Source organism: Convolutriloba macropyga, chromosome 2, assembly GCF_964194025.1.
Source record: "Convolutriloba macropyga chromosome 2, txConMacr16.3, whole genome shotgun sequence".
NCBI classification, from domain to species: Eukaryota; Metazoa; Xenacoelomorpha; order Acoela; family Convolutidae; genus Convolutriloba; species Convolutriloba macropyga.
The window spans coordinates 81,586,143-81,598,365 of NC_134469.1; the positions used below are offsets into that span (position 1 = coordinate 81,586,143).

At 35.7% G+C, this 12,223-nt stretch overlaps 1 protein-coding gene across 2 annotated transcripts in view; it reads left to right on the forward strand.

Moving 5' to 3' along the window:
* Window positions 1-4,212: 4,212 nt before the first annotated feature.
* LOC142334780 (dynein axonemal heavy chain 7-like) overlaps window positions 4,213-12,223 on the forward strand; it is a 148,426-nt gene continuing 140,415 nt past the window's right edge. For both annotated transcript variants that reach the window (XM_075383073.1, XM_075383074.1), the window contains exons 1-6: window positions 4,213-4,470; window positions 5,424-5,570; window positions 8,671-8,855; window positions 9,991-10,237; window positions 10,723-10,908; window positions 11,609-11,809. In XM_075383073.1, the coding sequence (XP_075239188.1) occupies window positions 4,276-4,470; window positions 5,424-5,570; window positions 8,671-8,855; window positions 9,991-10,237; window positions 10,723-10,908; window positions 11,609-11,809 (1,161 nt within the window). In that variant the 5' untranslated portion in view covers window positions 4,213-4,275. The remainder of the gene's footprint in view (window positions 4,471-5,423; window positions 5,571-8,670; window positions 8,856-9,990; window positions 10,238-10,722; window positions 10,909-11,608; window positions 11,810-12,223) is intronic.

Sequence of the window (12,223 nt, forward strand, 5' to 3'; positions counted from 1 at the left end):
TCGTTTCTTTCCTTTAACTCCTCTAATTACTGCTGGAACAGACTAATTGAACCATGAATTATTATTTTTTCTGTATTGTACACTAAGCTAATTTGAACACTAAATTAATTATTATTGTCGTGCAATAAAACCACATATTTATTCTGAATTCACTAGTTACTTCTTCCTGTTTCAATTCATTGCTTATAGTATGTTATTGGTTGTTGTGCACGGTTCCTGCTTTATAATTCGTGAGCTGTTTTTCAACTGTTACTCTGTCCTTCTTTCTTAGTGTTTCAACTCGTGGGTACATACAGCAGAACCCGAATTAAGTTTAAGTTTTTTTTGCGTGAACCATTCCAAATTGAGGTCCTCAAGTTAAGTTAAAGCTTATGTTTTTCATGCGTAAACAGATGTTAGACTTATGTTTTGATTTTTTCCCTTTCCGGTTGACCCGGGATACATAAGGAGATCACGTAATGTGTGATTTGTACGAAATCCAGTCTTGTTTGATTTTGAAAAAATTATTTGCAAGATAAGCAAATATTTTAAATTCTGATTTTGCAATGCTACTGATGTTTTCGGGATCTATAGTTACAAAAGTGAACTGCAATACGTATGATCTGAACAGATTTGGTACCACTGAAAAAAACTGGACGGGGTAATGTTTTGCTGGTAACAAGTGGGAGAGAACCCGATACATACCTTATACTGATACGCCTCACCTGTTAATTGATAATATTCGAACTCTGAGTTTATCTTTGTTGTGTTCTGCTTCGAGAGTTTTTGGGTGAAATATGGCAAAACTTTTGTTTCATAGTCAATTGTTTAGGTTTGAAATTGGAGAGGTTAAAATTTCTATTCAAAACTTCAGTTCCCTTCAGTACTGTAACGCAATAATTCATTAGAGCTAATATCAAGACTGCAAAAAGGGAGCGGTTTTGAGTTATGATCAAATGCTTATTGCCCTTTCTCGTTTGTGTTTGTTTTACTGCTTCTAGACACTTGGAGTTGTTTTTTTCTGAACGCTAAGTTTTATAGTTTGAGTTTGTTAGTTCGTTTTCGTTTCAAGTAATATAATTTATTAGAGCTAATATCAGGACTGATAAAATTGAGCGAGTTATGATCAGATACCTAATGCCCATTCTCGTCTTTTTTTACTGCTTCTAGACTTTTTCTGACCCAATTGTAAGAGTTATTTTTCTCTGACCGCTGAGTTTTATAGTTTAAGTTGGTTAGCGAGTTTTTGCTTCACATCGTAGATTTATCGTAGATTGATAAAAAGGATTGTTCTATTGAAGTTTGAATGTGTGTGTGTGTTCTTGAGATCGTGTGAAGCTTCGTTGTTCCGACTGTATTTTGCAGCAGCTGTTTTTACTAAGAAACACTATAATAATCATGTAGCAAAACTATTAATTGTCTTTAAAAAAAAACAAATGTTATAACAACCATTTTCTTCAAGCTTCGGTGCCTGTGTTGCCATATCGCCCAAGAAACGGGGGCTTTTATGTTTTTAAACTTTTGTTCCTTGCTCCTAATGCCTGAAGGAGCTTGGTAGCCCTTTTTACCGCGTTGTGGAGAATTTTAAAACTCAAAACCAAGTAATTGTTTCGCAGTGTAGTTTTTGCGAAGAAGTTTTTCAGATGATGCTACTCAAGTTTTCCCGAGCGAAAGTTTTCAGGGTCACAAAACAAAAGCAAACCAAACTGGTACCGAACCAGGCATCTTTGCATTATATGGATCTAACTAAAATCATATTTTTATGATTCATTCCTTCCAGCGCAATGGAAATATTTTTTCGCTATATATTTCTTCACAGTGAAAAACTAGGGTGTTGAGAAATTAAAGAACTTTTTTCCGGCCCCTTTTTTGTTTAATTTTTTGTAGTATCATTATAAGTGGTATCAATGTAGTATCGTGATACGTGGTAACGATTTGAATTTCTCTGTGTCTAGAATCTCACAGCATAGAGAAATTTCAAAAAATTTGATTCTGTAGAAAAAAAATGTGCACCATTTTGTACCAACAATTTCAGGCAAATTAGCCTTAATTATGATCACATTTAGCACAAAATTTTGGTCAAAATTCAACCATATATGACAACTAGCGGTTGTTTCGAGGGCTGCTTTGACATACAGGTATTTTATCGTTTTAGTCAATGTCTCCATTTAGTACAAAAAAATTGTTTAATCGAAAAAAATGTGAAAATTTTCAGCCAATTATTTTTGCTTGTTTTTGGATTTTTAACCCTTCCCTCGCATCTGTTAACCTAACTTTTTTTCTGATTCATATCGAAGCAAAAAAGAAAGAGAAGGTTTAAGTTTTAGTGATACCCTGCATTTTGTCCAGATAAACAATTGACTGAACCAATGAACACCAATGAACAATGACACTTTCTTCTTTTTGTACCCTTCAGGACTACACTGAGATTTGAAAAGGAAATGTTATTAAATGGAAATGTTATTCAAAAAGGAAAAATTTTGATATGCTTTTACGACACTAATGAATTTTTTTTTGTGTATCTGTCTTCCATTAAAATAACATTTTGAGTTGTTATGAGCAAATCCGCATACTCAATCAGCTAATCACACTGAGGCCGCACAGGTAAAAAAGCCTTAAGCTTCAAGGCGCGAGCAGCTATTTCTGAGACAGGAGAGAAATCAGTTTTTCGCGAGGTCCCATTAAGGTTTAGCTTCAACAATGTGAATAACTTTTACAAAGGAGACAAATTTTACAACTATGTTTTAAAGAATTTAACTTTGTATTTTGCTCTTGATGAAACGTCGTTTATGTTTCTGTCAGATTTGATAAGTAGTTTTGATGTTCATGTGAAAATAATTTTCTTTTCGTTTTCGGGAGTGTTAAAACCTATTGAAAATAATTTTCTTTTCGTTTTCGGGAGTGTTAAAACCTATTATTTTTTAAGGTGCCTCAAAAGGTTTTATCTTACTTCACAGGTATATAAGCTGCCAAAGCTTTCCTACTACTTCAGTGTTGGCACATAGGGAGACGTCACTCAAGATTTGAAGATGAAAAACGTTTATGATTTCGCTGTGCTCTATAGATAAGGAAGTATATTTTTTGTTCTTTATAAAGCTATTATAAAGCATTCTCTCGCAATTGTGTAACACCATTTGCCTTATGGTTAAGAGAACACGTCAGTAGTCATGAATTAAATCATTTATTGAGAACTGCCTTTGTTTTTTTGCTTGACTTGTATTCCAGGACTGCTATGTTTATGAGTTTCTCAAACAGATTTTTTCGTTTCACCTATTTTTATCACTTGTGTATGCAAGTGCCTACCTTCATTTTGACTTCAACATGCTAATTAACTCCTGCATTTTACCAAAGCACTGTTCAGGGAATGTTGCAAGACAAACCGTGAGACAAATTGACATAGTTTTGTCTCGTTGATAGTGTAAGCCACATAATGGAACTAACTTACAATTATTTTGATTTTTTTTCAGTTTCCAGTTTTTTGCGGTTCTGAAACAAAGTGTTACGGCTACGAGTAGTTTCAAAAGAAAAGGGTTTCACTGAAGGCACTTGACGTGCTGCCTCTGTATCCTTGATTATTTTTTGGGTTCGTTTTCGATTATCTAGATGAACATGAGTTCATTATTGTTTTATTAAAACTATTTTAACTTAGCCACATTTCCGAATTTTTTTTAAACAATAACGCTGTTGCTGAGAAAATTGTAGAGTACTTTGAATCATTGAGCTGTTTCTCTAAAAATTTTTGAAGAAGACTGATGCAGCTCAGGCAAAATCGTCAATAGTTCAAAAGTTATCAAAATTAAAGGGTTCTTGTTTTGTTAGAACATGTTTAGGAAAACTTTTTTGATATTATTTATCATAATTTAAGTGCAAATAAGTGTTTCGTAATTGATGGTTACTCAGGTTTTTTTTTGTTTCTTCTGCTGTATTTTTCCGTGTTATTTCTTTTTCAAACTTCTGCTTAATAAGTTTAGCTTTTTGCCGTAGCGGCTTGATAAAAACAAATGTTTAGTTCTAAAACGAACGTTTCTGAAATATCATTTTTGATGTATTGGTTCGATGTATGTTATGCTTTCGAATTCAAGTATAGAAACATTTTGTGCTACGCTCAGAACAAGAGAGCCTTGTTGTTTGGGTGATTATGTTGTTTAATGTATTATATTTTTGATGATTGGTAGTCTTAGTATATTAATTATTGAGAGTTAAATTACTTTTAGTCTTTGATATTTTAGCATCTGCAAGGATTACGAACACATTGAAGAACAGTGTCTAAAGGAAGCCAAGAACACTGAAGAGCTGATGGAACAGCAAGCGTTTATCGAGAATGCCAGATCTCTGGGCACCATCCAGCTCACAGACCGGATCAAGGAGGTCAAGAAGAGACTGGACTATTTGCTCAACAACCACCTCTTTACCCAAGAGGATTTGGAACTCAATTCCATGACTGTGACATGGCCTAAGAGGATCCAACCGATATTCGACAGGAATGACGAGGTGTCCACTTTGAGAATTATCATTCCAGGGTTGACTTTTCTTGGAAACCATATCTGTTTATCAAATCTCCGTATTTTTTTGTGTTTTTTAACTTTGTCATTTATGGTCTTACATGGCACCACACACTAATTAAAGTTAAGGTAATTTTACCTTAAAAAACATCCTAACTCTTCTTAAGGTAGATTTGCCTTTCCTTAACTCACATTATTTAACCCTAACTTTACCTGAAAAGTTAAGGCCTCACTACGTTAAAAAAAACCTTAAATTAAATTTTACTCTAACTTGCCTTAAAATTACCTTAACTTTAATTAGTGTGCATGAAATGTATGGTCTTAGTTATGGTTTCCAAGATACCATGAACTTTATTTTTTTTCAATTGTCTCGATGAGTTTTTCTCCACTTAGAGTGCAATGCATGTTTGTTTTAAGGGTTTTTGAGTGATGTTGATTTGATTTCATGGTCAGGTTTATGGTTGCCAAGATAACATAAACTCCATATATGACTTCTATATGAATGCCAAGAAAGGTTTATGGTGGTCAACCCGGGTTTTAGTCCTTTTTTTATCAGAGCAGGGTTTGTATTCAATTTTTGGCGAGTTTTGCTGTTGATGGAGTAGCTGTCATTAAAGATCTAAATAAACCAGAATAGTCAACCTGTTCAAAATTGCGAACTTAAGTGTAGTTTACAAGGGTCATTAAGAATAGATGCATAAATAAATATCTTTACTTGCGAAATTTGCATGAATTCGCATTACTCGAATGTTGTAGACAGTGATGATCCGGAACTTCACATTTTTCAAAATTTAATTCTTCTGGCAACGTAACTGGACATTAGTTCTTTTTGGGCATAAGTTTTTCTAGTTGGGCATAAATTTTAAAATTGATTTCATTCCATTTTAAGATTTCCGTGTTATGATTTTAGTATGATCACGTGTGTTTGTGTTGTGATTTTAGGTAGTGGAGAAGGTGAGGAAAGATCGTGAGAATGTTCTGAATGAGAAGAGAGAGGAGGTGGTGTCCGAACTGTCCAAGTTGAAGGCAAAAGCCACAGACATCAAGGACTGTGGAGATATGGACCAGATTGCCACCTACATGAATGAGGTATACCACCAGGTCTATGGAATAATCAAGCATGGATAATAATAATAATAATTGTGGTTCCTGCGTAATTGCAGCGGAGCAGCATTAGGCCTACAGTAGCCTGCTCTCAGCTGTCCTTTTTCTTATTATTCCCACATTTCAGACTGATTTTTTATGGGCAGCATTGCTCTTTTTTTGGTGACTATGGCCAATTTTTTGTGCGTCTGAGACTTTCACGTGGTAACGTCATTGCAGCCAAAATTGGTCAGGCTATGGCCAACTTGAAGCTATGGTTCAGTAAGAGCTCATACTCACACAGACAACTTCACGGAGGCAGGGGATTGAACTCTCAATGATTAGCGTGTGAACCACACACCTTACCTCTCGGCTATCACACCTCTGGACTATTCAAACAAGAGCCCCACCTAATTTTAGATAGGAAATTAACCCACAAGTAATTAAACCCCCACGGAATTAAACCCGCATTTTAAAATTGAATTTCGGCCGTGATAATTTGTAAGGTTGTGATAGTTTTATATTAAGTCCCACGGGCCGCTAAGGCCTGGGCATGTCCCGTGAGGCATTGCCAAACGCGCTAAATGCGCAGCTCTTGAATAGTCAAGGGGGGTTTCTTTATATCCGTGGGGTTTTATTTCCTATTTAAAATTAAATGGGGGTGGGGGGGCGTTTCGTGGGTTTTTCCCGAAACCGATACCATCAACTAATCCGCAATATAGAGTTCTGAGGAAAAAGTTCATGAGAGGAAAAGACGTTTCCATCTTTTAACTCTTCGAACACAAGTAAGTATCCACACAAGTAAGTTATCCACTTAATTATGACAAACATGCCTTTAATGTCGACTGCTAATTGGCGGGATGAAATGATAGAGGGGTGAAATGATAGAGGGGTTAAATGATAGAGGGGTGAAAAGAAGTAGAACCTTTTATCTCCGTAGATTTAATTGAGCTGATCATCTGATATTTATTAATAGCCGCACAGCGATAGCTGGGGCTATTATTGCCGTCTCTTGGTTTTTTACAATTCAAAGAATTTGAATAGTATTGGGGCGCTGTCTTTTTTTTAAGATCTGTTCACAGATTTTCATGATTTTTGAAGTCAAATTGGAGTAGTGATTTTGGTCACGCCGAAACAGGAAGTGGAGCGAAAAAGCGATTGGTTTTGCGGTGTGAAATTTTTTCGCTCTAAATTTAAAGTAGAGTGAGAAAACGGTGTTTGAACAGAAATTCGCTTTCTGGGTAGTGGTTTTTTGTTCACACGCGGCAATTTCACTTTGATTTTTACTGTTTTTTCGATTTTTTTGGATCATATTTTTCCTATATGCTTTTCCCAATCCATTCATGGTTCGTTCAAGGTCTAGTTTTTGGTTTAGTCAATGAAAATTCTTTGAATTGTACGTCAGGACTTGTCCTGCTATGTTTTTTATTTCATCGTCGCGATTTTTGTTACGACCATATGACGTCACAACCACTTCAAATGTGCTTTTTGTTCATTCGTTCATGCAATTTCAACTTAATTGCGTGTGTGACGTCATTTTTCGAGTTTTTTTGTTCATTCGCGTGATTATTATTTTGGTCACACTTGACTTACCTCACTCTCAAAAATGACTTCCTCACTTTGAAATTGACTTTTATTTACTTTAATTCAAAGAGATAAGGTCAAATGGTTGTTTGTCACTCTAAATGAAGGTTTTTTGAGAGCAACTAATAGAGGCTTATACAGATTTTTAATCAAAATATAACATATAAGCCTTCAATGAAAAGACGAATTTTATTGGTCTGCCTTTTTTACTGTTTTTTTGAGACTGCAGGTCTACGAAGCTATTGCGGCTATTTTCTGGCAATCTGTCAGCTATGTTATTTATAAATGTGACCAGACTTTGGAATGTTTACTTTTGCTAATGATCAGACTTCAGCTCGCTTTCAAAGCCAGTGAAATGAAACATTGATAACTCTAGCCAAAGCATACACGATAGTTATTTTGTTGATTAAACCTTAGCATGATTTTGAGAGTTATCGGGTGTGATTTTGAACAAGATATTTTTTGTGCTGTGGGGAGTACGCAAGCGGGGCGGGGGTTCGAAACCCTCCTTTGTCGGAATTTTTTGCACCCATAAAAATTATCAAGGCTACAACCCAGTCAATCTGGATTTATTCTCGTTCTCAATTTATATCTCGTTAGATCTGATAAGGTGAACTCTTCTCTTGTAACATCTGATTGGTGGAAGATTTGCCTTGTACGATCTGATTAAAAGAAAGTTTTATCGTGTGAGATCTGATAAGACAAGGTTTTATAGAGACGGATCTGACTAGCATTATTTTTGTCGTGCAAGATCTGAAGAGAAGCCTTATACGTATTTTCAGGCAACTATTAAATATTAAGTTTGTAAGATCTTATATAAATATAATATTTTCCGTATCATGGGGTAATTTCTGGAATAATACTTTTTTCGTTTAGTTATACGTGTTTTTTAACCGACGTATGTGATGGTGGGGGGGGGGATGTGGGGTGAGCAGTCGCAAGTACTGTGAAAATTCAAAGAGATAAGGTCAAATGGTTGTTTGTCACTCTAAATGAAGGTTTTTTGAGAGCAACTAATAGAGGCTTATACAGATTTTTAATCAAAATATAACATATAAGCCTTCAATGAAAAGACGAATTTTATTGGTCTGCCTTTTTTACTGTTTTTTTGAGACTGCAGGTCTACGAAGCTATTGCGGCTATTTTCTGGCAATCTGTCAGCTATGTTATTTATAAATGTGACCAGACTTTGGAATGTTTACTTTTGCTAATGATCAGACTTCAGCTCGCTTTCAAAGCCAGTGAAATGAAACATTGATAACTCTAGCCAAAGCATACACGATAGTTATTTTGTTGATTAAACCTTAGCATGATTTTGAGAGTTATCGGGTGTGATTTTGAACAAGATATTTTTTGTGCTGTGGGGAGTACGCATGCGGGGCGGGGGTTCGAAACCCTCCTTTGTCGGAATTTTTTGCGCCCATAAAAATTATCAAGGCTACAACCACCACTGAATTAAATTGCCCCGCCTGTCATTCGAGAGCAATTTGCCCAAAGTTATTTTGTTTATGTTTTGTTATAGCTGCGCGTAATCCAAAGGAGAATGGCTGAAGTGAGGGAAAGTATCTCGTTTGTGAGCAAGGAAGAGGAACTGTTCAAGGTCAATGAGCCAACTGAGTTCCCAGAGGTTGAAGAGATCAACGCTGTCATTGAACCATACCAGCGCCTGTTTGCCACAGTATCAAAATGGATGAAGACAGAGCGAAAGTTAGTGAATTATAACAGAGCTGCGTAATAAGTTAGTCAAAATTATCGAGATTTGCTCGATTGAAAAAGTATTTGATGTGACAATGAATATTACCAAACATATGTTATCGCCATCGAGAAGTTACCAAACTCCGAGGCAAACCCATTTGTTGGATAAATTTGAGTTTTGCGAAAGTTCTAAGAGAGCTACTGAAAGACTTAGATAAAAGGCAGAAATTCTGATAAGCTTACACGTTTTTAACTAAATGAATTTTAAGTTGAGTCGCTCGGGACGCTGAGGCATGGCCAAATAAGCGTATCTAATGCAATCTTGAAAATAGTTCTCACTCCAGTCAATCCGGATTTTATATCTCGTTATGTATGATAAGATGAACTTTTCTCTTGCAATATCTGATTAGTGGAAGATTTGTCTTGTAAGATCTGATTAAGAAATTTTTGTCGTGTAAGATCTGATAAGACAAGGTTTTATAGAGACGGATCTGACTAGCATTATTTTTGTCGTGCAAGATCTGAAGCGAAGCCTTATACGTATTTTCAGACAACTATTAAATATTAAATTTGTAAGATCTTACGTGTTTTTTAACCGACGACGTATGTGTTGGTGGGGGGGGGGGTGTGAGCAGTCGCAAGTACTGTGAGAATTGGCCATCACTAGATTCGAACCAGCATCTCTTACTTGCAAGTCTAGTGTGCTACTCATTTACACCAAGTGGCCAAAAGCTCTTGAACTTGGGCATCTCTTATAACCCGTTTTATCGTTCTTTCATATTTCTCAAGGCTCCATATCTCTTGTCAATTATATGTTGAACAAGTAGAGCTTCTTGTCAAGCTATGTCAAGCTTACTTATGTAATGGTTAAGTGACTCTGCTTGAAGTCACTGAGAACTTCTGACGTTTATCGAGAACCGCAAAGCAGAGTCACTTAACCATGCGTAAAACACGAAACGCGCACGTTTTAAAATGACGAAAGTCAACGAAATTCAACCTCTGGCTAAGTAGCAACTTCTGGCGTTTTAACTTCTGGCACTGCAGACTTTCGGCATTTTAAAATGTGCTCGTGAGTGTTTTAAGTTATGATCAATTTATACTAGGTTGGTCTCTCTAAACCATCTAACAGCATTTGTACTGATTTTAGGTGGATGGACGGCGCCTTCCTCGATCTCAACTCAGAGACTATTTCGAACGAGGTGCAGGAGTTCTGGACTGACATCTTCAAAGTGAACAAGTTCTTCCAACAGGTGAAAAAGAAGGAAATGTTGGAGAAGGCAAACAAGGAGGGGGTGAAGAGGAAAAAGGAGGAAAAGGATGCTTCTGTTGCAGCTGAGGAGATGCCGGCCATCACTGTTTGCAACAAAATTATGGACCAGATCAAAGAGTTTAAGGTTAGTCAAATGTTGGTAACTTTTCGACAACATTCGTGTTTTCCCATTTTTTAAAGTCATTTCCTGTTTTATTGCTACAAAATCTTGCCATGTTTGTAGTTTCTCAATATAAGAGCAAGTATTAGAAAACCTTTTAAGAATTTCATTGTTCTGAGAGTCTTAAAATGTTGAATTTTATTTCACCAAATAGAGTATCGTTGCCTAATGAAATTATATTTTCTTCTTATGATCAAAAACATTTGATCTAGAATTTTTTTAAAATGAAATTTGTAAGCGCGATAGAATTCGACTCGACACAGCGCTAAAAACTGCAATGAAAAATATCTTCAAACTTGTATCAAATATGCATAAAACTATAAATCATCCCTTATAAAGGCGGGTATTTATTTTAAATTTATTTACTATCTCATTTTATATATGCAATCTGTTTATATGGAGATATTGTTCTTTTTCAAAAAAATAGTTTTACAAATCTGTTTTTTAAGGAATACATTCCAGTAATCTCAATCCTTTGCAACCCTGGGATCCGAGAGAGGCACTGGGTGAAAATGAGTGCGATTGCCCAGAAGGACATCACCCCTGACTCTGGAACCACTCTGCGAAAGGTGCTCAAACAGGAACTGATGCCATTCATGGAAGAGTTTGAAACCATCAGTGGCGCTGCTTCAAAGGTGAGGTAGTTGTTACCGAGTAAATTTAAATGAAATGACTAAGTTATATCATGAGATAGATTTTTTTGTGCGTTTTATATGAAAACTTTTGCGTAGATTTTGCGTTCTAAACGGATTATTTATGGAAAATGGTCTCCATGTCTGGGATTGGATAGTCCTCGTCCATAACTTTGCCATTGATGTGAACTTTCAGGTCCACGCATAGTCTCAGAGCTCCATTTTTCTGAATAAGTATTATCTCTGAGAACTTCAAATATGGTTCAAAATCGTTCAATTATCAGAATAATCTTCGGTTTTTTAACTAAGGTAGTAGTCACTCAGTAAATTTTTTTAAGTTTGATTCTTCGCTTTGATCGCTTCGGATTGAAAAAAATGTTTTAAACTGAGGTTACCGCATAACAAGCTGTTTTGCTTTCGATGTCTTCACAAATTGACAACAGTTGAATATTTTAGTCGCAATAGTTGCAATTATTATCAGAAAATATTAACTTTTCGCGGTATTCGAGGACTACTAAAGGGTTCCCGATTATTGCGTATCGTTCTGATCTATCATTGCAAACTGTCACCAGTGCCAAACCAATCATTAGTTTTTTCACTCATAGTAATGATTACATAAGTTTTGTTCATGTGGCGAGGGAGGTAACAGTTCCGAATTTTACATACTGCAGATTTACAGCTTTCTAAATTTTTTACTGTTTAGGAATTCGGTTTGGAGAAGGCGATGATCAAAATGAAAGACGAGTGGGAGGGTATCGAGTTCAACTTGATAGACTACAGGGACTCTGGTGTCAAGATCTTGGCATCAGTTGACGAGATCCAGCAGGTTCTGGATGACCAGATTGTCAAGACACAGACGATGCGGGGGTCTCCCTTCATCAAACCATTCGACAAGGAAATCAAGGTAATTTAAATAATTTTTCTTACTTATCATTTTTATTATACTTTTAGGGTTACATTATTATCATTTTTACTTTAATAACTTTTATAATATTTTACTAAAATAATTTTATCACGACAGTCAATTTCTTGCAAAATTTTTACCTCAGTTTTGTTTAGAATTTTCTGTGGTTTTTCTCAATACGCTATCCTCGAAGTACTGAAATGTCAAATTATTGGCGAAACCTTTCGCTCAGTTTGTTTTCATTAAGTTACACATTTAATAGGGCCAGTTGTATGCCATAAATAGATGATTTTACTAAAGTTTTCGTGATTATTTCGGAAGAGTAAGCTATGCGTTCAAAGCTTTTCATTCCAACTTTTTCAATATTATTGGGGCTATTATTGGCCTTCTCTTGGTTTTTTTACAATTCAAAGA